General features: G+C 48.5%; 3 protein-coding genes across 3 annotated transcripts in view; 1 reads left to right on the top strand and 2 right to left on the bottom strand.

Annotated features, from left to right (window-relative positions):
- Window positions 1-6,688, bottom strand: part of LOC131588407 (serine/threonine-protein kinase PAK 3-like) — a 35,048-nt gene extending 28,360 nt beyond the window's left edge. The window contains exon 1 of the mRNA XM_058857280.1: window positions 6,658-6,688. Within this exon, the coding sequence (XP_058713263.1) occupies window positions 6,658-6,688 (31 nt within the window). The remainder of the gene's footprint in view (window positions 1-6,657) is intronic.
- Window positions 1-9,963, bottom strand: part of LOC131588529 (zinc finger protein 850-like) — a 78,077-nt gene extending 68,114 nt beyond the window's left edge. The window contains exons 1-3 of the mRNA XM_058857424.1: window positions 9,850-9,963; window positions 9,034-9,539; window positions 8,791-8,949 (exon numbers count right to left, since the gene is read on the bottom strand). Of these exons, the coding sequence (XP_058713407.1) occupies window positions 8,791-8,949; window positions 9,034-9,512 (638 nt within the window). The 5' untranslated portion in view covers window positions 9,513-9,539; window positions 9,850-9,963. The remainder of the gene's footprint in view (window positions 1-8,790; window positions 8,950-9,033; window positions 9,540-9,849) is intronic.
- The window catches only part of LOC131588581 (zinc finger protein 239-like), a 166,786-nt gene that overhangs the window by 35,637 nt on the left and 106,125 nt on the right, over window positions 1-25,024 (top strand). The gene's annotated exons all lie outside the window — the stretch shown is intronic.

Below are 25,024 nucleotides of genomic sequence, written 5' to 3'. Positions count from 1 at the left end.
GTAGTAAGGGGTGTGAAAGGTCCATTTAATTCCCTCATCCTTTGCCCAGTCTTGCACAACTTTAGCAGTAAAGTGAGAACCATTATCAGATTGAATTTCCTGTGGTTTTGGGAAAGTTCCAAACCATCCCTGCAAAGCCTTAACAGTGTTGTCACCAGTGGCTCTGTTAAAAGCATCAGCCTGAACTAACCTGGACACAATTTCTACCCCTACCAGCACAAAGTGTTTACCTCTTGACTGTTTGAAAGGGCCGATATAATCGACTTGCCATGCATCCCAAAGTCCTTTGCCTGTTCTTAAATGCAAAGGATCATCTTTTAGAGGGTGCCTTTCCAGCCGTTTGAGGCATTGCTCACAGGCTGATATACATGTTTTGCACATTTCTCTGGTAACAGGCACCCACGGGCAAAAGCTTCTTTATACAAATCCTTTACACCTGTGTGTTGTCTTTTTACATGTAGCCACTCTAATAAGTGATCCCAGTCATCTGTAACAAGTTCCTCCTTTAGAGAACTTATTCTTGCTAGTCCATCAACTGCATTGTTCAGGTTACCAGCTGAATCTCCATTTGTTTGATGTGAAGCCACCCATCCTACAGCAAAATTTCCTTGGGTTGCAATACTTAGAATTTCTTGCCATTTTTCCTTCTGCCACACTGGAATCCTATTTACTTCCCAATCATTTTGTTGCCAAAAAGAGAGCCACTCTGTACACCCTTTAAACACAGCATAGGAGTCAGTGTAAATATAAACTACAGAGGTATTCTGTGCTTCACGTTTGAAAACGCTCCAAACAGCTATTAATTCACCCACTTGAGCACTACCTTCTCCTTCAGTAACTATTTGTTCACCTGAGGAAGTGTGGAGAGCTACTGCCCGGTACCTCCATACCTTCCCCTCTCGCTTGGCAGAAGCATCAGTGAACCAAGAGTTTGTTGATTTTTTGGGGGAGAAAGGAGGGGCTACCTTAATTACAGAAACAGGTTTTTCATGGCCGTCAGCCAAGCTCTCGGTTTCTTGTATGGCCAGATTTTTTATAGCTCCTTCAGTGATTGAAAAGATGTTACAGTAATGTTCGATCTGGGCATACCATTTTCTTACTCAAGCCCTCTGTGCCACCCCGTCAGGGGGGGGAGTCCCAGTAGTGACTGTTTTTATAACTTTAAAAGGGCCTCTCAGCACTATGGGTTGTTGTCATGTAATTTTCTCCACTTCTATGAGAGCTATGCTAACCACAATCAGTCCCTTTTCCCAGGTGGTGTATCTCTTCTCAGCATCTTTAAAGCCACGGGAGAAAAACCCAACAGGTCTTGTAGGGCCCTCTGGACCCCGTTGCCATATGTGAACTGACAGTGCTGAAGCAGCAAACCCCCATTCTACTTGGAAAGGATCTGTGGGATGTATGGGGCCCAGTGCTTGATAGGCTATTGCTTCAAAGATTAATAATTGCAATGCCTCTTCCTGGGAAGGGGTCCATTCCCATTGCATCCCTTTTCTTAACAAATCATAAAGGGGTCTGGCAATTATTGAAAAATCTGGGATGTGTTTTCTCCAAAACACTAACAAGCCTAAAGCTTGTTGAAGCTCTTTCTTGGATTCAGGCATTTTAATCTGATCTAGAGTGGTTAGGGTATCAGGTGGTATACATGTCATACCTCCCTTCCACCAGATTCCCAAAAACTTCACTTCTTGTGATGGTCTCTGAATTTTTTCTGAGGGGATTTGTAGGTCAAGGCTTTCTAGGTGAGATATTATTTTTTGCTGAACCTCCCCCACTACTTCTTTTTCCTCTCCCCCCACAAGAATGTCATCAATGTATTGATAAACAGCTATATCCTCAGGCTTGGATATCTTGTCTAATTCTTGTGCCAAAGCATGGTGAGCTAAGGTGGGAGAGTGTTTGTACCCTTGTGGTAATCTGGTGAAGGTGTATTGCTGACCGTCCCAAGTAAAAGCAAAACGGTCCATGTCCTCTGGCTGTATAGGTATCATAAAGAACATGTCTTTGACATCTATAGTTGCCATCAATGGGTGAGCTTTTTCTTGAATTGATATTATTAATTCAGCTAAATTTGGAACGGCTGCAGTGAGGGAATCAGTGTTGGCATTTAGCCTGCGAAAGTCAATGGTAAGTCTCCACTTTCCATTAGGTTTCTGCAATGGCCACACTGGAGAGTTAAAAGGGGAATGAGTGTTAACTATTACCCCTTGATCTCGTAAATCCTGAATTACAGTTTTGATACCTTCCTTGGCACCAGAAGGGAGAGGATATTGTTTAACATTAGTGATTTTGCTGTACGGCAGGGAAGGTGCTACTTGGAGCAAGTTAATGTTAAGATGTGATGTGCCAAAAGACCACAATAGGCCGTCCTGATCTTCCCACTGCCTTCCAGCCAAAACATCCATGCCCAATAAATCATTTGGGATATCTCCAAGCACTACTTTGATAGTTAATTGTTCTTCCTCTCCAGGTAATAAGATTTTTACAAAAGCTATTTTCATAGCTTCTGAAGTTCCCAAAGCATTCAGGACACAATATCTTTTCTTTATTGGAACAATTCCACACTTTTGGGCAGTTGTATTTGTTAATGCAGAAATTTGGGCTCCAGTGTCTATTACAAAAGTGACCAGTGTTTGCTTGGGACCAACTATTGCTGTTATTAATAAATCTCCAGTTTGTCGATTGCGGGTGAGCTGTCCAAGATATATCCAATTGCTCCCCCCATCTCTATGCTCACCTTCAATTAGAGACGGGGGTTCAAGTTTCCCTGCTTCTGAAAATGTTTCAATTCCATTGCTAAACTTTGGGGTTGTTTCTGCTCCCTGTCCAGAGCTTGTGAGTGATTTTGCTTTGACCCACTGCTCAGAAACTGATTGTTTCTGCTCACTGTCCAGAACCTGTGAGTGATGTTGCTTTGGCCCACTACCCAGATACTGTGCATAAGGCTGTGTTGGCTCACTCTCTGGGGAAGGTGGAATGGGTACAATGTACATCTTGGTACAATGGGGCTGGAATCCTGCCACCGAGAAACCAGTTTACTTAATTTTTCAAATGGTAGGTTATCCATTAACCCCTTTGGTATCCCCTTTTTCAGCCCCAAGTTCCACCAATACTGTCGGCTAGAAATTTGCCTACCCTTTTCTGTTTTTATGTTGGGAGGGGCAATGTGCCTAACACCCTTTGTTCTTTCTAGCTTTTCCTCTGGGGTTTTTAGAGGACCATATTTTCTGTTATAATTTAGTAACTCTTCTGCAACTTCACTCCATGTCCAAATTTTGTGATTTCCAGCAACTAAACTGAGTTGTGAGTTCGTATGTGGTGAAGGATTCCTGTACGGAGAAAATCCAGGATCAACAGATCTACTTTTATTTTTTGGGTTTTCCAGAAGCCTGTCCAGTCTTTCTATTGGGCTTATGGCAGCTATCATTTTCTGGAGAAGGATAGCAGTGGGTTTAAGCGATTCTGGAAGGCCACAAATTAAAGGGGTCATAATTTCAGCCTTCACAGGTAACAACATTGGTGATTCAGAACCAGTAATTAATTTTCTTTCGTGAATCAGTTGTAGACAAGCTGCCTTATGAATGTTTTCTAGAATTTGATCTGGGGAGCCAGTCAGAGCTACAGGATCTCCCCTTTCCAGGGGGTTAAGTCCCCCTGCCCAATATGCAGCTCGCTGGGTTAGGGACCATGGGTTGTGGTTATCTCCCGTTGTTAAGAAAACACCATGTCCCCAGTAACCACTTGCTTCTTGTTCTGTTAATTGAATTTGATCTCCCCCTGTGAGAGACACTCGGAATACGTATTCTGTCTCTGACTCGTGAGGGAGACGCCCGTACTCCTTTTTTAACTTAGCCAATTCAGTAGCAGTGTACGGGATTTCTTTAGTGGTTATATGTGGATCAAAATCTTCATCATTGATGTAGTTATATTCTGTTTTAATCAAAGGTCTTATTTGGGAGCAACAGTTTTCACCACCATTTTTTACCAAATGTAATTCTGCTTGAGGATATATGTGATTTATCTGAGGAGTTTCTTTTTCCAGTGACTCCTTACAGGAATCAGCACACTGTGAATTTTTGGCACACTCCTCACTCAGAGCAGGTCATAAGAAATAAATTTCATTTTGCAAACTTTCAACTAAATTTTGTAAGGATTGTATAATTACATTCTCTTTTTGCCTTCATCTCGTGCGAGCCTCTACAGCTGATGTAAGGCAAGCTCCCAGTACAGAATAAATTATGGTTTTATTACGGCCAAATTTGAACTTTGACTCATGTTGCAGGGAGCAAATTCTATCAGTTACATTTTCCAGGTTGAACCAATTATTTTGAGCCCATTCTTCCCCAGCTGGGGAGGGCTTAGCATTGTGTTTTGCTAACAAAGCAAAGAATGCAGCTTTATCTTTTATACTAGAGTTTTCAGAGTGTTCACTCATCTTTGTGTGTGAAGGGTCCAGTACCACTACAGGGAGGTAAAACTTAAGTTACGCACAAACGCAGCCTTTGCCACGTCACCCTTCGCGTCCCTGTATGGATGAAGAGACCAAATCTGCTTGGGAGGCACTCCTTTAATTCAAAATTCAGGCTGTCTCTTCACTACACCAAGCAGTCAGAATTCATCAAAAACACACAACACTGCACAGAACCACTACAGGGAGGTAAAACTCAGTCACACTACATCAGACACAGCCAACGCTGTGTTCCTCCCTGCCGTGGGTGGAGAGACCAAATCTGCTTGGGAGGCATTCCTTTAGTTCAAAATTCAGGTTGTCTCTCCACTACACCAAGCAGTCAGCATATAAAAAATCAGTAAGTCCCACCTTTTGTACTCAAAGGTCCTGTGTAAAATTCTGCAGACAGAGCCCTCAAATGAGTAGGGGTGCTTTTCACCTGGGCGTGTGCAGTTTGTGAGAAATTCGAGTCACCTCCCTTGCTTTCTAGACACTGCTCACCAGCATGGCAGGCTAGGGGCGGCTGAAGCGAAATGTCCTTCCCCTGATCCAGACTGCACAACAACCTGCAACCCCTTCTGTCTCTCAGAATCCTGTCCGTGACGCCAATTTATGTCACGATCCGCAAGGTGGGATTCGTGATGTGGTTCTTTTAGTCGGTCTTAGAGTACAAAAGATTATCAGCAAACCAAGGACTTAAACAGCAAAACACACTTTATTGAGTGCTCATCAGCACTAATATGTGATAGAGAGAAAAGAGGAGAAAGCAAAGCATAAGGAAAAGAGAGTAAGGGGATTATAGCTACCAACATCGAAGTCCACTCAGCCGTCCAACGACGCAGAGTCTTCTGTCCGCTGGGGAGATCTCAAAGGAAGGTAAATTTGGGATATAATTTTATAGTCTTTTGCAAAGCGAGGGGCACAGGGCCAAAAACAGAGGAGATTAATGATCATTGTGATGAATTCCATTGCATAGGCAGCAGGTGTAGGGTACAGAGCGATCCATGTCTTGCAAGTCTTTGCTCACCAGCAGGAACGAGGGTAATGTGTCGTAGAAAACCCATTGCACTGGGTACCACGCAAAAACCTCTGCTCACCAGCAGGAACAAGGGCAGTGTACCATGCAACCATCTGCAAACAATCACTTAGCAAACATCCACCTCAGCTAGGCCCAAACCCCCAAGCCAAGTCCCTTGTGATATTCAGGGTCTCAGTCTCTGTCCTTGAGACGGCTGTGAGACAGATGAGAGAATCTTCAGACCGTTTCTTACAAGGTTACAGAAGTCCCAGTGCCCATGTTCCATCCCCTCATTTCAAGTTGAAAGCAGAGCTCCATTTGTGACTCTGCTGCTTAATAAAGAATGTAAAAATTCAACAAAATTCCCTTAGAAAGACCCCAGGAAGGTTCACACTGTGAGAGCTCACTCGAGGCAGCCCCAACTCCTGCCCTGGTTCAGTCCCTCCCAAGCCCACTGTGCTTTCTAGCTGCTTTGCTCCAGCTCCCCCCACATCACCATGAATTCCACTGAACTGAACAAAATCCAAATCCTCGTGGGTCAGGACAAGGGCAGGGAGAGGTCCCTCCAAACCTCCCTGGGAATCACCCCAGAGCCCTCAGCCCTCCATCTGCCGATCCCCAGGGCCTCCCAGTGGCTCCCGTGGCTCTCCCAGTCTATCCCAGCCTCTCCCAGTCCATCCCAGCCTGTTCTAGCTCATCCCAGTCACCCCAAATGCCCCCGGGTCCATCTCGTCCCTCCGTGGATCCCCTCGCCCCTCAGCCAATCAGAGCGCGTCTCTCTGATGACTCATCAGTTGCCGGGCAGATCCACAGAGCCGAGAGCCCCGCTCTGGACTCAGCCTCCCAGTGCCGCGCACTTCATTCCCAGTCCCTCCCAGTGCCACCACAGTCCCTCCCAGTGCCACCACAGTCCCGCCCAGTGCCACCACAGTCCCGCCCAGTGCCACCACAGTCCCGCCCAGAAGCCCCAGAGTCACTCCCACTCCTTTTTAGCCCATTCCCAGTCTCTTCCGAGTTCATTCCCACTTCACTCCCAGACCTCCACACTCTCTTCCAGTGTCCTAGCATCCACTCTCATCTCTTTCAGTGCCACCCCAGTCCCTGCCAGTCCACTCCCAGTCCCTCCCAATGCCACACCACTCTTCACCCATCTCTCCCAGTTCCCCTCCAGCTGATCCCACTCTGTCACCGTTTTCTCCCAATGTCCCCGGCGTGTACATCTCGCTGGTGCCCTCCAGCTCCCAGCCCGGCCCCGGCCGCCTGCTCTGCTCCCTGATGGATTTCTCCCCTGCCCACATCCAGCTGAGCTGCTCCCAGGGCCAGCAGCAGCTCTCGGGCCACGTGCTGGCCACTGCCGTGCTCCCCAGCGGGGACTGGAGCCAGCAGCTCCTGGTGCTGCTGGAAACCGCCCCCGGCAATGCGGGCTCAGCTCCAGCTGCCAGGTGGAGCACGTCAGCCTGGAGCACCCCCTGAGCCGGCACTGGGGCACGGCCCGGCCCCCACAGCGCCGGGGGCAGCGGGGGAGGCACTGGGGGGGCCCAGAGGGGGATTGGGGTGTGCTGGGAGGAACTGGGAGGGAGTTTGAGATAGACTGGTTTAAACTGGGGAAGGGATTGAGGTGCTTAGGATGGCTGGGAAGGGGTTTGAAGGATGTTGGAGAGGGTGGGATGAGGTTCTGGGGGTCCTGATGGACACTGGGAGGGAGTTTGGGGGTGCTGGGTGTCACTGGGAGGTATTTGAGTGAGCCTGGAGGAGCTGGAAGGAGATTGGGCATTGGAAAGGAGGGATTGGGATGAGGTTGGTTGTGCTGGGAAGAGACTGGGAGGAGTCTTGATGAGTCCTGGTGGGGCTGGGAAGGGACTGGGAGAGGGTTTGGGGGTCCTGGGGCAGTGGGGAGTAATCGGGAGGGGGCTGTGGGATCCTGAGAGGAACAGGAGGGGCTCTGGTGGGTCCTGGGGAGGCTGGGAAGAGACTGGCAGTGATTTAACCAAAAAATTGAGATATTGATCCAGTATCAGTATCAATCTGTAATTGGACAAAAAACCTCTCCAACAGTTTAAAGTTACAAAGTGGATGTTTAATCACAGCACTGGGTGAGTGCAGGAGTCACCCCTTAATACGCACTGCAAGCTGACAAAAGATTCCAGTGTCTATTTATTTACAAAAGTCTTAAATATCCAAAATACTAATACATATTAATACTAGTACATATTCATAATGCTAAAACCTCCCATGCTCCACTTTGGATTAAAATTCATGGTAATGAGTTTAAAAAGTCATTATGCCTGCGTGGTGGGCTCTCTAATTTGAGGAGGGCGTTGTTTTGGTGAGGAGGGGTCATCAAGAGATGAAGGAAAACTGCTCTTCCTCACTCTCACCTTTCTACCTTTACAGTGGTTGACATTACAAATGACATTTGGTACAACTCCAGTTTCCTCCCTTGTGACTTTTAAATGGGTTTCCAGATGTAAGGTCTGTGATCTTCCTGAACCTGTTGATCAGTTTCTCTTCTCTCATTATAAGCACAGCTGAACAAACATACAATGACAAGGAATTTTTTACCTAAGTCCGAGATTCATTATCTCAAATCCTGCTTCTCACTCAATCATTAACGCTAACTAGTTCCAGCAAGGCCTATCTCTAGCTAAGATCTCCAATTTTTCTAAAATACCTGATTTTTTAAAATCAGTGACTCCAAAGGAGGTTTCAGAGGGTCCTGGGAGGGCTGGGAGATATTGGAAGGGTCCTTGGAGGGGCTTGGGAGGTCTCTGTGAAAGGTTTTGGGGGTCCTGACCTCTGCAGACCCCCAGGGATGCTGTCAAACGCTGCCCACAGCAAGATGCTGATGGGGATTGGAGTCTCCGTGTTGGGCTTCGTCTTCCTGGAGATGGGGCTCAGCTTCTTCCTGTGCAGGAAGGTGAGGGGGGATCCCGGGGGCGGTGTCCTCTCTCCCAGAGAGCGTGTGTGCTCCCCTTGGGCCCCCCAAGCCTGGTGTCATCCCCTTTTCTCTGCCCACACAGCTCCTGAAGCAGGGGCAAAAGGTTCTGGAGGATTGAAAGTCAACAATTCCCATTGTCATTCTGTATCCTGTTGGATTTTCATTCCCCTGTGTTCATCCAGGTGCCCACAGGGAGCCAGGAAGATGTGGAGCCTCCCAGCCAGGTGTCTTCCCAACACGGATCACCAGGAACACGGATCACCAGGGCTCTGCCCAACGGGGGTCACTGGGGATCATCCAACGCCGATCCTCCCATGGGGGATGGAGCTGGAGCAGCGCACGAAGCTCTTCCCGCACTCGGGGCACTCGCAGGGCTTCCCTTACTGGTGCCTCCGTTGGTGTCGGGTCAAGTGAGAGCTCCTGGAGAAGCTCTTCCCACACTGGGGACACTCGTAGGGCCTCTCCCCACTGTGGATGCGCCGGTGGAGAGTGAGGGTGGAGTTACGGTTGAAGCCCTTCCCGCAGTCGGGGCAGCGGAAGGGCCTCTCCTCTGTGTGAATCTGCTCATGTAGGAGGACATGGGAGCTGCGCTGAAACCTCTTCCCACACTCGGGACACTCGTAGGGCCTCTCCCCAGTGTGGATGCGCTGGTGATTTCTCAGGTTGGAGCTCCGCCCAAAGCTCTTCCCACATTCCAAGCAGGTGTAGGGCCGTTCCCCTGTGTGGATCACCTGGTGTGTCATCAGGTGAGAGATCTCTCTGAAGCTCTTCCCACATTTCCCACACTCATAGGGCTTTTCCCCCGTGTGGATCCTCTGGTGTTTCCAAAGGTTGGAGCTCTGGCTGAAGCTCTTCCCACATTCCCCACACTCGTAGGGCTTTTCCCCAGTGTGGATCCTCTGGTGCCGGATCAATTCAAAGCTGTACCTGAAGCCCTTCCCACATTCCAAGCACTTGTGGGGCTTCTCCCCCAGCTCTGAGCTCTGGCTGGATCTCTGGCCGTGTTCCTGGCACTGGGGGGATCTTTCCTCCTCGCAGCTCCCTGGACTGGGTTTGCAGCCCCTCCTTGTTCGGCATCTCTGGGGCTTTTCCTCTTCCTCTTCCATCTGGGCACAGTTTGGGAATGAAAAATCCTGGTTGGGGGGAAAAAAACAACAGTAGAGCACCTTGGACTGGGGGCTCCTCCATGCCCAAGTTCATCTCAGAAAGTCATTGGGCATCTTGTGTCTGTAAGAATCTCCAAAACACCAACATTCACCCCAAACATCCTCCAAACATCAAACACAGATCAAAAACTAATCAAACAAGATTCAGCCAAAACCTCCTGAAGAACAGAAAGATTCATTCCTCACAAGAAACCAAAGCACCAACATTTAGGCCAATAAAGCTCAGAAACACCAAGATTCAGCCCCAAGAAAATCGTGGATCCCCCTCCCCAGTCACCTGCTGAAAGGGCAGGGGGGGACAACGTTCCTGGTGCTGGGGGAGCTGAAGATACAGGGATGAACTTTGTGCTGCTTCCTCTTCCTACTCCTCCTCCTCCTGTGCTCCTGCTCTACGTCACACTCCTCCTCCTCCTTCTGCAAAACCCCAGGTACATATTTTCACCGTTTTGTTCCTCAGCCCTGCTTCTCCTTCCCTTCTCCTCCTGCCCCCAGGCCCAGCACCCACTGCCGCCTCCCTCTTCCCCCCCAGTCCCACAGCATCCCACCGCAGGGGCACGGATGGAGCTGGGCCAGCTCGGCCTGGGGCAGCGCTGGGCTCTCGGCCGCTTCCGCCCGCACTCGCTCCCCACTGCAGCCGCTCCCGCCACCACAGCGCGGGGGGGCCCGGCCTTGGCGCTCCCCCCTCCCACCTCCCCAAATTCCCCTCAAGGGGGGCGCCAAGGCCCGGGGGGGAGGGGCGCAGCTGGGCTCCAGCTGGGGAACGCTGGCAGCTGCGGCTCTGCCTGGACACTGATGAGTCATCAGCGCCGCGCGCTCTGATTGCCTCAGCCCTGCCTGAGCCCTGCGCCTGCACCAAGGGGGGACACCCTGCTCCAGGGGGGATGGCCCCAAAACGGGGGAACCCCAGCAAAGGAACAACAACAAAGGCTCTTTACAAACTGATCCCATCAACCTCACTGCACATAGGGCCAGGGACGTGGACATAAGGAAGTGACAGGAGGAGCCATCAGCTGCACAAAATGTTATGAATTGATGACACAGACTGCTGCTCAGCCAAGGTCCTGCTAAATTCATGAACTTCCAGAAGAACAACAAAGACTTAACGCAGCCATCAATATCGTTAGCTATACAAAAGTGGGGTGCATATCAAGGGGGTATGTAGGAGGTGCATTGGGAAGTCTGTACCTCTCCAGTACTTCAGCCAATGGGGAAAGGGAGAGGGAGATGTGGCCAAGAAAATTAGGATGAAAAGGAGGCTCTGTCTGCCAACAACTGGAGAAATCTCATTAGAAATGTCTCATGGCCTCACCCTTTTTTATGAATGAAATGACTTTTACAGGACTCCTCTGTCTTACCTGTGGACAGAAACCTCTGCGGATGTCAATTTTTCCACACACCTTGGGGCTCCTCCGCAATTCCTTCCACCGTCCGGGCCGGCGGGCACTGAGTGCAGCTGAAGGTGCCTCACCCAGTTTGGGGGATCGGCTCCCTCGGCTGGCGGCGGCACCGGGGATTGATTGGGTACCCGAGAGTGAGCAGGAGACAGACGAGGGACGGATCAGGGCGGCTCTCAAGAGTCGGCAGGGAGAGAGCACTGAAAATCTCAGCAGTGACTCCAGTGGGATCTTCGGGGAGTAAACATGGCAGGGCACCCAGGGAGGGGACAAAAGGGAAAGCCACAATGGGGTCCCAGCAAAAGAGATGAGGATCCCAAAATATCTCTCAAGGGTCCCTTGGGAGCATGTGGAGGTCGTTTGCACATTCTCCCAGAGGGAATTAAGGACATGGACAGCCAGGGGGGCAAAAAGGGAAGGCCAGAAGGGATTTAGACAAAAGGGGATGGATGGTGTTGGTGTGCTGGGAAGGGATTGGCTGAAGGGGAGTGTGCAGGAATGTGCTTAAGGCAAGAAGCAGCAGGAGGATTCTATGGGGGAAGAAAAAGGATGATGGAAAAGAGGAGGAAGAGAAAAAAATACTGAGGATTGGGATATTTTTCAGAAGGGTCTTATCCTCAGAATTTCCCACCTGACTCAGATGCTTTGTATCCCAGTTTTCCAGGACAGGAAAAGAAGGAGGTGAGGATTTCAGGGGGTTTCTCTGAGCTGGGAGCGGCAGGAGCGGGCGCAGAGCTGCGGCACCGGGAGCACGGGCTGGGGGCCTGTGGGGAGCTGTGGGGCCGGGCCGGGGCTGTGGGGCAGCCAGGGCTCAGCGCCGGGCGCTGCCTGACCCCAGCACCCCCCGGGCAGGGCCGGCAGTGGCCCCCGGCCCCCAGGAGGCTGCGGGACGCCCCGGCCGCTGCCCGGCCCCATGGAGCTGCCGGCCCTGCCCGCCGGGGGGGCCGCCTTTGGACACTGCGGCAGGACAGGGACCGGCTCTGGGATACGGGCTGGGGAGGGGAGCCTCAGCACAGCCAGCACCAGGAAGGAACAGCTCAGAAATGGGGATTAGATCTGACAGGATCCAGATGAACTTTTAAGCATTTTGTGTTGGGTCCCTGGAGAAAGGAAGGATTTTGCAGAAAGCTCAGCAGCTGCCACACGATGAGCACCCACAGGCACTGAGGGGGGCTGCAGCAGGGCCACAAGAAGCCCCTGCAGCACTTGCTCACAAAGGCTCAGCAGCTGAATGCAGCAAGGGATGAGCAAAAGGCCAAGCTGAAGGCAAAGGCCATGGCACACTTCCTACAGCCCCTGAGGGATCAAGCCCAGGGCCCAAGGGGGTCCCAGCACCCAGGGGACACCCTCGGCCACAAGCACCTGGCACAGGCATTGCCCTCCTGGCCAGGGGACAGCCCACCCAAACAGCCCCTGGCAAGGAATCAGCCTTCCAGCTGCAGGGCACAAGGACACTGCAAGCACAGACAGGAGCACCCTCAGCACCAGCAAGTCCAGCCCTTGATGGACACGGATTCTTAGCGGTGTCACAGCTCCCATTCCACCAGGGACCCACCACACTGCAGCCCTTGGGAACATTCAGGGTGGCTCTGGATCCAGAGGAGACCTTTCCTGATGGACACAGGGGCCTCTCCATCCACTCGGAATCTTACACTTAAGGGGGGTAAATTGCTGGGAATATTTTAATAATTAAAGCACTAAGTGGGAAATATGAGTGGGTGTGTTTTATTCAGCCACTATTAGTAGATGTGGGGGATGGGTTTAAAATGCAGGAAGTTTTATTCGCTCACAATTGTGACTGCAATTTACTGGGAAGGGATTTGATGGCTAAATGGGAAATGCAAATTAATGTTGCAAAAGGTGATACAGAGGCTGGTTCTGTTGTACCTCTGTGTCAAATGTCTGGCAGAGCCACGGCTGAAGTGAACCCACAAGTGTGGGCAGCCCCAGGGAAATTGGCAAAATTAGATATGGAGCCTCTCCAAATTTCCCTGAAGCAACCAGGACAAGAGGTGTCGAAAAGCAATCCCCTGTTCCAAGGGAGGGAAGGAAGGGCTCACAGCCTGTCTGGGAGTCCTGCTCAAGGCACGGCTTGGGGAGCCAGGGATGGCTCCCTAGAATGCTCCTATCCTGCCAAGCAAGAAATCCAATGGAATCCACAGAATGCTGCAGGACCCAAGAAGAAGAAATGAGATGATGAAACCAAGGCACCCCACACTCTCAGATCCTTACACCATCCTGAACCAGGTGCCCTCCTCACACTGTTGCCATTCAGAGCTTGATGCAAAAGATGCTTTCTGGGGATCTGCCCACTTCCACAGGATGCAAACAGAATTCTGCCTTGGGCTGGCAACAAGAGGTAGAAGGGAAAATGCTCAAGACATGGACGGTCCTTCTGCAGGGATGCACGGAAGCACCGGCCTGACTGGGGCAAGCCTTGCAGGAAATATCAAAGGAATTGACCTCACCCCCAGGGACTGGCTTAATGCAGGATGTGGATGACTTGCTCCAGTCAGGAGGACAAGGAGAAGAGGTAGAGGAAGCCTCTGTGAAATGGCTTTATTTTCAGGCTAAAAACCAGCTTTGAGTATCTGAAAATAAAGAAAGGGCAAATGGTGGAGAAAATGCTTAAATATTTGGGACCTATTTTGACTGAAGGCTTGTGGTGAATTGACTCAGAGAGGGTCCAGGGAATACCAGAAATAATGTTTCCTAGGACTAAAAAGGTGCTGGAACAATTCTTACAATTAACAGGGAATTGCTGGAGCTGGACTGAGGATTCTTTGCTCTAGCCTGAGCATTGTATGAGTTTTTTAGCCCCAGATAGCCTCAATGTTATGGAGTGGACACAAGAAAGAAAACAAAACTTAACAAAATGAAAAAATAAAATGATTGATGCCCCAGCCATGGCTCTTGCAGACTCAGAAATCTGAATTGGAAGGGAATATTAAACAGGCCACCCCTGAGCCTGCACTGAAGGCAACGCAGCAGCAGCCAGGGCTCCCCAGCGGGGGAAGCCCCTGGGCCTGCCCACAGATCCTCTGCTCAAATCCTCGGCCTGGCCACCCTCCTTTGCCATCTCCAGCCACTGCGGGACAATCCTTGCTCTCACTCTTGCAGCTTCAGCCCTTTCTGTGCCTGCCCTCGCCACAGCTGCTGGGGAAGGCACTGGGACAATTCCACTCTGCCTCTCAATTACACTCACACTCTGCCCTGCCTGGGATTAGCTGCTGGGAAAGTAGACCAACTTTAAAATGGCTTCAAATCTTATTTCTCTGGTCACACTAGGTTTGCCTTTGCCTTGGGGAAAGGAATTTTAAAGGTGTCTTTTAAGGGATGTTCCACCACTCAGCAGAGATGTGTTTAACATCTCAACAGACTGGGAATAGCCCAAAAGATTCCCACCCAGATAACGACCATCAACAAAACATCCACACCCAGCAGCAAACATCAACCAACATCCACCCCAGACACTGCCCCAGGCACAGCTGGAGACACCTGGTCTGGAAAAGGCTGAGCAGGAAATCCAGGAGTGCCCACCTAATTCACATCACAGGCACAGAAATCCCCGTGCAACAGGAAACCAAATCCTAACAACTCCACACCTTCAAACCAATGAACATTAAACCAATGGATTTCTATGGGGTCAGACTATATAAATTTAGAAAAATCTAGTCAAACTCACGTGTCATGGAATGATTTTCTCTGCACACCCAGCCTAAGTGTGCATGAAATTATTCCTGTTGCACATTCTGACCAGAATCAAGTAATGCCTTATTTCTCTAAGGACACTGTTGAAGAGTTTTTGCTTTTCACAGTTTCACTGAAAAGATTACACTCTTAGACTAATTTTTTGTAATAATTTTACTTCTATATGGTTGGTTCTGTTTGGGCCAGTGGTGTGAGAATCAGTTTTTAGTCCTAGGAGAAGAAAAAGAAACCACTTGACTGCTTTGTAATTTCTCTTTTTATGTTTGTGTGTGGCTCGTAGTGATGGCAAAATGATGGTATGGGTTATCTTATGTTCACCTCTAAGCTGCACTTTGAAAACTAGAAGAGCTTTAAAGTTGGAGCTTTTACACATAAACAATTAATAAAATATTGTTTAAAAAAAAATAAAATAGCAGACTCTGTGGCGGGGCACATGTGAGTCACGGGATGTCTGCCCTGGAAGAGAAGCTTTGTTCCAGGCAGCCAGGAGAGGAGCTTTAGAAATGCAAATTAACACTGATGGGACAAAGCCTGCACAATGGCCCAGGGGCTTCCTGCCTGCAGGAGGAATTGGGCTGATTCCCTCTGCCCCTCAGCCCAAGCTCTGCCTGCTTGCACAGATGGAATTTGCACAGATAAAGGCAGAGCCCATTGTGAAGATATCTGACTCTGCAAAAAAAAACCAGAAAATAGGGAATGTTGTGGAAACTTCACTAAAACATGTGGGAGAGAATCATCCCTGTCCCCACTCCAACGTGTGCTGTCACTATCTATGTTATATAGGGTGTATCAGACCATTGGGGTTTTCTGCTACCACAATTTGAGAAAAATCAGTTGGGAATCCAAGTATGTGATGATTTAATGAGAGAAAAGCTGACAATTGATACAGCCCTGGCTGGAGGGAGCACCCAAAAATGGGGAAAAGATGAACAGCCACCAGAACAAATCCTGCAACACCATGGACCAGACCCTGGGAACCCCGATGAATTCATATCAGATACCAGAGAAACCATTTATCATTTCAATGGGATAATTAGATTACAGGATGCCATTGAAATAATAACCAACCACACAGCTCCAGCTCCTGACCTTCCCCCCAGCCAATCTACTCAGATGAGGAACACAACATTTCACCATGGGATGGGATCACATTATCTATTAGCAGGAGGCAGAATTTGTGGAAGAGTAAATGATTCAAACTGCTGTTGGCAAATAGATGAGAACAGATACCAAAGGAAACAAGAAAGCAGCTCATGAACCAGTGCAAATGAGGAAAGGATGGGAATGGGAAACGTTTTTCTGCTTTCCCGGCAGACCATGGGTTAAACTAATGCCAGACAGAGCTGTCCCCCTTCAAACCTACACCCCAAAAATCCTGTAACTCAGGGATTCCTCCCAGAAAAAAATCTGCTAGGATCTTCCCAAACTTTGTGAAAGTAAGGATGAGACACCCAGACTGAGCAGGAGGGGCCTGGTAACCCCAAATCGAAGCATGGAGGAGGGGGTTGGAGATTGGAGGGATGATTGGGAAGGGGCAAAAGTGGGGAAAAAGAGAGGGCTGAAACCCCCAAAGTGTGGGGGAAGGTACTGGGAAACCCAAATTACATTGAGAGGGGTGAATGGATTGGGGGAACAATGAGAAAGGGGGAGAGAGGAGAGGGAAAGGTGGGCTTGGGATGAAAGAAATATGCTTCCCTGTCCCGCAGCACTCGATCCCTGGAGCGATTCCCTGCGGCTTGTGGGGAGGAAGATCCACATTGGGGGGGTCCCCAAGCCCCCTGCCCATCCCAGCGTGTCCATCTCGCTGGAGCCCTGGAGCTCCCAGCCCGGCCCCGGCCGCCTGCTCTGCTCCCTGATGGATTTCTCCCCTGCCCACATCCAGCTGAGCTGCTCCCAGGGCCAGCAGCAGCTCTCGGGCCACGTGCTGGCCACTGCCGTGCTCCCCAGCGGGGACTGGAGCCAGCAGCTCCTGGTGCTGCTGGAAACCGCCCCCGGCAATGCGGGCTCAGCTCCAGCTGCCAGGTGGAGCACGTCAGCCTGGAGCACCCCCTGAGCCGGCACTGGGGCACGGCCCGGTCCCCACAGCATCGGCAGGGGCTGCCAGGACACGGAGGGCATCTGGGGCTCCTGGGCTTAACTGGCAGTCCCTCCTTGAGAACCCCTCTCCCCCTGTCCCAGCTCCCCTCATCCCCCTCTCCCAGCCCTTTCCCACCGCCTCCCGGCCCCGCTCCGCTCACCCCACAGCTCCTCGCCAGCAGCCGAGAGATGGAGGAGGAGGGGAAGGAGGAGAAGGAGGAGCGGGAGGAAGAGGAGGGGTAGAGGAGGAGCAGGAACTGCAAGAGGAGCAGCAGAGGAGGCCCCACGTGCGTCCATCGCTCTCTGGATCTGCAGCCCCTTCGCGCCGGGAGCATCGGGCCCCGCATCCCGCAGCTCACCGGGGACGGGAACCTCGCCCCGAAGGTCTTGGGCCGTCCTGGCAGGATTTGTTTGAAGGGGAAGGGATATTTGGAGCTCACTCGAAGTATCTTTGGGGACCCCTGTTCCTTTTTCTGGGCACGGGCAGGGCAGAGCGATGTTTGGATCTTGCAGGACTCCAAAGCTGACCTGAGATGCCCGGTACCGGCAGGGGGAGGGGAGCAGCGAAAAGGGGGGAGCCCCGGGAGTCCCGGAGCCTGAAATGGGGGCCTGGAGAGGGGGGACCCCGAGAGCCGGGAGGGAGGGGAGCCTGGAGAAGGGGCAGCCCGGAGAAGGGATGAGCCTGCACAGGGGGAAGACCTGGGACACCAAAGTGGGGACCCCACAGAAGGGGTACCTCAGGGAGGGATTTTTTCCTCTCAGTCCTAATGCTTTGGAGATTTTCATGGACACAAGACACTTGATGACTTCTAGAGATGGACTTGGGCAGGAGGAACCCTGAATCCTAGGTGGTCACCCCTTGTTTTTTCCCCCCAAACCAGACTTCCCATGACCAAGCATAAGACAAATGGAGGAGAAGTCGGCAGAAAGGAAGATGCTCTGGGACCCCCAGGCAACAACAGTCAGTACAATAGTGGAGGCAAAAGCATTATCACCAAATCCATCTGCCCAGAGGGCAGAACTGGTTGTCCTTAACCAGAACACTAGAATTAAGTGAAGGGAAAAGGGTAAACATATGGACTGGCTCAAAACATGCTTTTGGAGTGGTGCATATACATGGGACACTGTGGAAAGAAAGAGGACTGCTGTCTCCTCAAGGTACACACATTAAACATCAAGATGCAGTCCTGCAATTAATAAAAGCAGTACAAAAGCCTGAGCAAGTAGCAATCATGCACTGCAAAGCTCACCAATCAGGAAGCTCCAAAATTCATGACGGAAATCGGAAAGCAGACTGGACAGCCCGACAAGCTGCTCAAGAAGTGCAAACTGCAATGGCATTGATACCTTTAAAAACTAATATATCTCAATTCAATTTACCTCCAGGCCCAAAATATTCAATAGAGGATGAGAAATTGGGACGCTCACTGAATGCACAGAAGAATTCAGAAGGGTGGTATGTGACTACACAGGGACAAGTAGTGGTACCCCCTTGATAATGAGAGAAGTTCTACAAATTAAACATAACGAATGTCATTGCAGTGCAGAGGCACTGATTAAATTGATAAAACAAAATTTAATTTCAGTATGGATGTTAAAAATCCAAAATCATTAATGTCAAAATGTGAAATTTGCTTGAAGAACAATCCAGTGGCTAGATGACAGGCACAATTAGGGAAAACCAGGAGATTATTGGCAAGTAGATTTTGTAGAATTACCAAGAAGTCAAGGATACAAATATCTATTGGTAGGGGTTGACACATTTTCAGGATGGCCAGAAGCTCTTCCCTGTTGCACAAATCAAGCAAAGGAGACAGTCAAGTGGTTACTGCAAGAAATCATTCCAAGATTTGGGGTGCCTCTAGGAATATCATCAGATAGGGGCCCACATTTCACAGCCACAGTAGTGAGGGAGGTGAGTAGGTTGCTGGGAATAGCTTGGGATCTCCATACACCATGGAGACCCCAATCCAGTGGACAGGTAGAGAGGATGAATCAGACATTGAAGAGGCAAATCAGCAAAATATGCCAAGAGGCTAAATTGCAGCAGCCACAAGCTTTACCAATAGCACTGCTGAGGATTTGGATAAAGCCTAGAAGCGGGATGTCAGTCAGTCCTTATGAGATATTGGATGGGAAACCATATGAATCCCCTCAACCTAATCCAAATGTACATGTTACAGGGAAGCAAGAGGTGTAGAATTATGTTCTGTCTCTTGGAAAAGCTCGAGCTCGACTTCGGAGCACCCTTGTGTGGAACAGGCCGCTGACTCTTGAGAATCCAGTTCATGACATCCCCCCGGGAGATGAAGTGTACGTTAAAAGCTGGAACAAAGAACCATTAAAAGAAAGGTGGAATGGACCCTATCAGGTACTGTTAACTACCTTGACAGCAGTCAAAGGAGCTGGACTGGATCCCTGCATACATTACACCAGAGTGAAGAAGGTTTCCCCTGCACTGTGGACTGCACAAACTGTAGGGCCAACAAAGCTGCAGATAAAGCGGGTTTGATTGTTTCAAATGTCTAGGTTGCTGGTGACTGTAATGGTGATTATTTTATGGCCTTTAGGGCCATCAGTTGGAATCAATGTTACTTTGGGATGTGAAATGCAAAAGGATCAGCTGACAACTCTTCATTTTGGAATGAAGAGGGATGTGGGGGTGCAGCCAGAAACACAAGTGATAAAAGTCTCTAATACTATCCAGGCAGAAAATGGGATGATTGGATTAATTAAAGATTTTGCCAACATGCAAAACACCAGCAAAATAACTGCCTGTCTGCCTATACCAAAGGCAGCAGGAGACCAAATAAATTGGGGAATTATAACATCAACATTACCTGAAATACAAAAGAATAAAAATGAAAATGTGAGCTGTGTATTGCAAATAGATTACGAGTACCCAAATAAGACAGTGTTTGAAAATGCTGTGAAGCCAAAGTATTCATCTAGATGGGATTGTCATGAAAATGGAGGAAAGTATGAACCAAAACTAGGCTGGTATGGGAGATTAGGGAATTATGGATGGTGTTATGAAAAGATAGCAAAGGTCATTAAAGAAAATATTCCTGTGTTGAAGCGGAAGCGAGAAGGACAGGAAGGAAAAGATCGGGCTGAAGCTTGGGACAGTGCATGGTCAATGAGTGTGCTTCAGAAATTCCAATCTATGGCAGATAGCCCTTGGTGCATTAAGTGGGAAGGCTCTGAAAATGAAACAGATCCAGGGGTATGGAACAATGCAACCAGTAGTAGAATGGAGGCAGACAAAGTGAATTGGTGGGTATGGAACAAAACTTAGGACTGTACTTCTGATGATGAAGAAATAAAACAAATGCCACCACTAGTGGTAGCTCTGCAAATTGGATGTGCCTGCAGAGGAATCAAACATAAACAAGGTGAAATAAATGACAAGATAGGACAAGTGATCCAAAAGGTAATATGTAGCACAAGTACAATTCAGAGTCCAGGCCAATTTGGATGGGCAGCAAGCGATGGCACCTGGACAACACATTTGCCTGTAGGTGAAAAAGTAAAAGAGATTACTTTAGGCCTCCCCACCTTATGCCCAATTTGGAAAAGGTCCCCATCCAAGGGAGAACATGAACTTCTGCAAATAAGGATGAGATGAGAAGTTCAGGAAAACAAAGCTGAAGATGAAGAAAGATGGCAGGAACCCTCCAGTAGCGTAAAATTTAAGTGGGCTCTGGAATCCTTGTTTGGTCCAATAGCAAATTATAATAATAGAAAGATGTTGTACAAACTTACAGGTCAGGTAGAAAGAGACTGGCAAGAGTTACCAAAGAGGGATTTAGAGAGCTAAATGTACAATTACAAGCCACAACTAAAATGACCCTGCAAAACAGATTGGCTTTAGATATGTTATTGTTGAAAGAACACGGAGTATGCGGGTACCTAAAAGGACAAATTGATCACTGCTGCATCCACATCCCAAATGGAACTGCAGATGTAGAACACAACATTAGCCCATTAAAACCCATAGAACATGAAGCACAGAAAGAGAGGGAAGATCTAACAACAAGTTGATTAGATAAAATTTTTGAAGGGTTGGGATGGAATGTGAGCTCCTGGATCAAATCTATTCTTGAGAGTCTGATAATCCTACTGATTGTGTTCTTAGCAATCTGGTTAATCTGTGCAGTTCTGAAAGGAGAGATAAAGAAAACAGAATCCTGGAACCAGAAGATAATAAAGGCGCTGACACGGGACAGAGATCCACATCCGCATTTGTCATCTCCAAGTCCTCCAGAGTGTAACAACGCTTACGACAACTGTGGATTCCAAGATGAACATCAAGTATAAACTCAGAAAAAGGACAGTATATAGTGAAAGCATTACACTTATTATAGAAAAGTGAAATACTTTCAAAGGGGGGAAATATGTTACTATGGGGTTAAATGTTTCTGAAAATGTTTCTTAAAATCATGTAGAGGTAGGCCACAAGAATGCTTGGTATTAGGGATGGTCTAGCAAGCTGAAATGTTTACGGTAATGGGAACTGGTACTTGGGGTCTCCAAGATACCCACCAGAGGTAAGATTCGGACATGTTCATGCAAGGATGAGCTAACTCTCATGAAGCAATATAGATAAAGATAATGAAGATTTATTAATGAAGCAATATTGGTAAGGTTGTTATAGTGATTACTGCTACAGCTGAAATTGCAGAAATATGTGCACTTTGGACAAAGACAACAGAGATAGATTTGAGTTGCTGATACCCCCAGTTCCAGCGCGCTTCAATAAAGCACCTGCATATAATCAGTCTGTGATTATGTGTGTTCCTGAATGCTAACAAAGACAGATCAAAAACTTCCAAAACACCAAAAATCTGAAATCCCCCCAAAATAGAAAGATTCAGCTCCCACAAAAAACCAAAACACCAACATTTAGCCCAATAAAGCTCAGAAACTCCAAGATTCAGCCCCGTGAAAATCGTGCATCTCCCTGCCCGGGCACTCGCTGCATGGGGGGGTGAGGGGGGCAATGAGGCCGGGCCGGAGCAGGGGGTGCCTGAGAGAGGCCCCGAGCCCGGGGGAAGCCCCTGCAGAGCCATGGAAGTGGCTCCTGGCCGGACTCGGGGATCCCCCTGGCGATCCCCGCTGGAGCAGCCTGCTCCTGAGGGACTCTGGCCCCTGGCAGGGACCCCAGGCTGCAGCAGGACAAGGATTCCTGTCCCTCAGGGGGAGGCACTGACATGACCTGACTGTGACCCCCATCCCTGTGCCTCTGGGCGGGGAGGGGGACGGAGAGGGGCACAAAGTTAAGCCCGGGAAGGAGGGAGAGCTGGGGGGAAGATGGATTTCCGGAGGAATTACTTTACTTCTCATTTTCTTGCTCTGACACGTTCCATAATAAATTCGATTAATTTCCCCAAATCAGGTGTGCTGTGCCCGTGACCAAGGACTGAACTGTCCCCACCCTCATCCAGACCCCCGAGCCTTTCCTTGTGTGTTCTGCTCCCCGCCCGGGCCAGGAAGCAGAGTCACAGAGTTTTGGCCTCGCTCCGGCATAGCCCTGCTCCATCCCGGACTCACCCCCAGCTCGCAGCGCCCTCAGCTCCCGGGCACCCCGAGCTCCCGGCGCTTCAGCACAGCGGCGCTTCCTTGGCCTCCTGCCCGGGCCGGGCGCAGCGCCGGGGCCGCTCCTCAGCCCAGGCTAACGAGAAATGGCGGAGCTCAGCCCAAGGCAGGCGAGGCCGTGCCGTGTGCAGAGCCCGCCGCTGGCTGCGATTGGCTGCTTCTGCCGTCACTCGTGGCTCTGGCGCGCGCTGATTGGGCAGAGCGGGGACAAGCCCGGCCCCGCTGGCGCCCCCAGGGCGGCCGTGGGGCAGGAGAGCCGCCATTGCCGGAGCGTCTGTGCGGGCCCGGCAGCGGCGGCAGCAGCGGCCGGAGCCCGGTGAGGCGGCGGCGGAGCTCGGAGGCGGCCCCGGCCATCGCAGGTGGGAGCCGCGCTCGGTTCTGCGGGGGCTCGGGGCTCGCTGCGGGCCCGGGAGGTTGTGTAATAAATGGAATTGATTCGTGCTGACTAAATTGTAACTATTTGGCAAGTTATTATTAGAAGCAACCAAAAGAATCAGTGTCATAAGGCAGATGTACCCCTTTGCAGATGTTACATGTTAAAATTGAGGTACAGGACGTAGTTTCGAAGATAAATGGTGTCTCAAGACCAAAACGGCCTTGAGATGGACAAAATTAAAACGACTTTAAGCATTGGGCCTAAAAATCAGTAAATATCAGACTAATTAGTAGAGTAACATAACACAACGCTTAGTACGCACATGCAAACCTGTAAGGTTATCCAAAGGACAATGAGGAAGAGGAGAAGCCTTCGCCAAAGACCCCCAAAAGAAGACTGAAGACCCCCTAACAACAAGTGAAGCATGTGCCGTGATGAAAAGTGACCTAAAGTCAGCAAAATCAGAAATAGGAGAAAACATATGGGAAACATAAATGAATATGTATAAGCATACAGTATATAAGGTTAGCTTGAAGTGCTTTGTTCTGTACGTGAGGCAGGGTGGGGAACCCCCTCCGTACCCCGGGTCAGTTTTGCTTATGCCTTAACCATTTGTAACCACTGGCCAATTATATTCACACATGTGTATATATAAATATATATCTGAATATATCTACTAAATTTTATCTTTCTTACTAAATTGTATTCTTTTACTAAATTATATTCTTTTATTATTTTGTATCCAATTTATTAAAGTATATTATCAATTAATTAGATTGATTATTTGGAAATTTGAAAGTCATTTATAACAATTCGATGCCAAAACCCAGGAACTCCAATCTAGGGGAATACATGGAATACATGGGAATCCCGGAGAGGAAAAACAAGCAGAAAATGATTAATTATTATTAGTTTAAATAGACAAAGAAAATGATCCAAAAATATAATTTGAATTGGCCAAAGTTTGGATCATTTAAAGATTGGATTTGTTAAGCTTTAAATCAGTATGTAAATTCAAAAGAACCTTTTTATCAAGAAGAGAGAGACTATGCTACCCTGCAGCTTCCCCGGGGTGGGGGGAAAGATAAATTTATTACTAAAACACAAGAAAGCGAGAGTTATCTGTTGTATCCTTTACAAACTAAAAAGTAGGAAAAAAAAAAAAAAAAGAGGTAAAACTCTTCCTTCACCTAAAGATATTTTGCTGGAAATAGAAACAGCAGCACTACCTAAATCCCATTTAACTGAAAAGTGTGCAGTGCTGGCTGTGCCAAGTGAACTCTAACATATAACACAACTGACCATTTGTTACAACCTGGCATTAATTTGGTTTGGTTTATTATATTTACACATTCAAAAGACAAATTCTGCCTTGCTCAGAGTCTGTGAAGCACAAACACATTTTATGAATATATAGTATCTAAATGGCGTGTTACAGTTGTGTTATGTGCATTATAAGTTTTAAAAACATGTAGCAGGTTTTTTTTTCACAGAACCTTAAATTTCCGTATTTTTAAAATATGTTTGTTTTTCAATATTTTGTATAGTAAATATAAATGGTTTTGACTAAATGTTTTATTTATTTAACAGCAAAAATTGTGCTAAAAGAACCCCCTGTTAATTAAAGTTTTATTAATAAATTGCTAACTGAAGTTGTGTAAAAAGTAACTTTTATTGTAGTTGGCACATCTCTGGAGCTTTAGTAGTTTAAATTAAAAGAAAAAAAAAATAACTAAGAGAGAGAGAGAGAGAGGTAAGACAGTGCTGTGAAATCTGTGCCATCCTTGAAACAAGCAGAGTTGAAGTGGCTCATAGGAACCTTATGAGGCCAAGGGTAGCAGTGAGACCAAACGTGTCAGTGACCAGACCCCAGGGTATAAACTTTGCTACCAAGAAGAGCGGCACCTCGGCCCTTGGCTGCAGCCCAAGGGGCCTTGAGGAAGGTAGAGAGTGAAAACTCCTGAGGATTATTTTCACTGTGTTCATTAAGATACCCTTGGCAACTGGCCAAAACCATAAAGCAGGATGGGACAGAATCCAAAAAAATAAGAAAGAAACAAGCGATATTAAAACAAGCAGCACAAAAGCAAACAATGAGCAAACAAACTATGCAAAAACAAAATCACAATAATTCTGATCCATGTGACAAATGCAAACAAATGTGACAAATGCAAAAACAAGATAAAATCTGTGTTTGTGGCACATCCATATGTCAATGCTGCCTGTTACAATCACAGTAATTTTATAGAAGTATAAAAAAGATCCCAAAGAAAGAATTAGACAAAATGAATAAATAG

Source organism: Poecile atricapillus, chromosome 26 (genome assembly GCF_030490865.1).
Source record: "Poecile atricapillus isolate bPoeAtr1 chromosome 26, bPoeAtr1.hap1, whole genome shotgun sequence".
Lineage (NCBI taxonomy): Eukaryota > Metazoa > Chordata > Aves > Passeriformes > Paridae > Poecile > Poecile atricapillus.
Note: the sequence above shows the minus strand (reverse complement) of the source record. Positions and strands in the feature narration are given on the sequence as shown.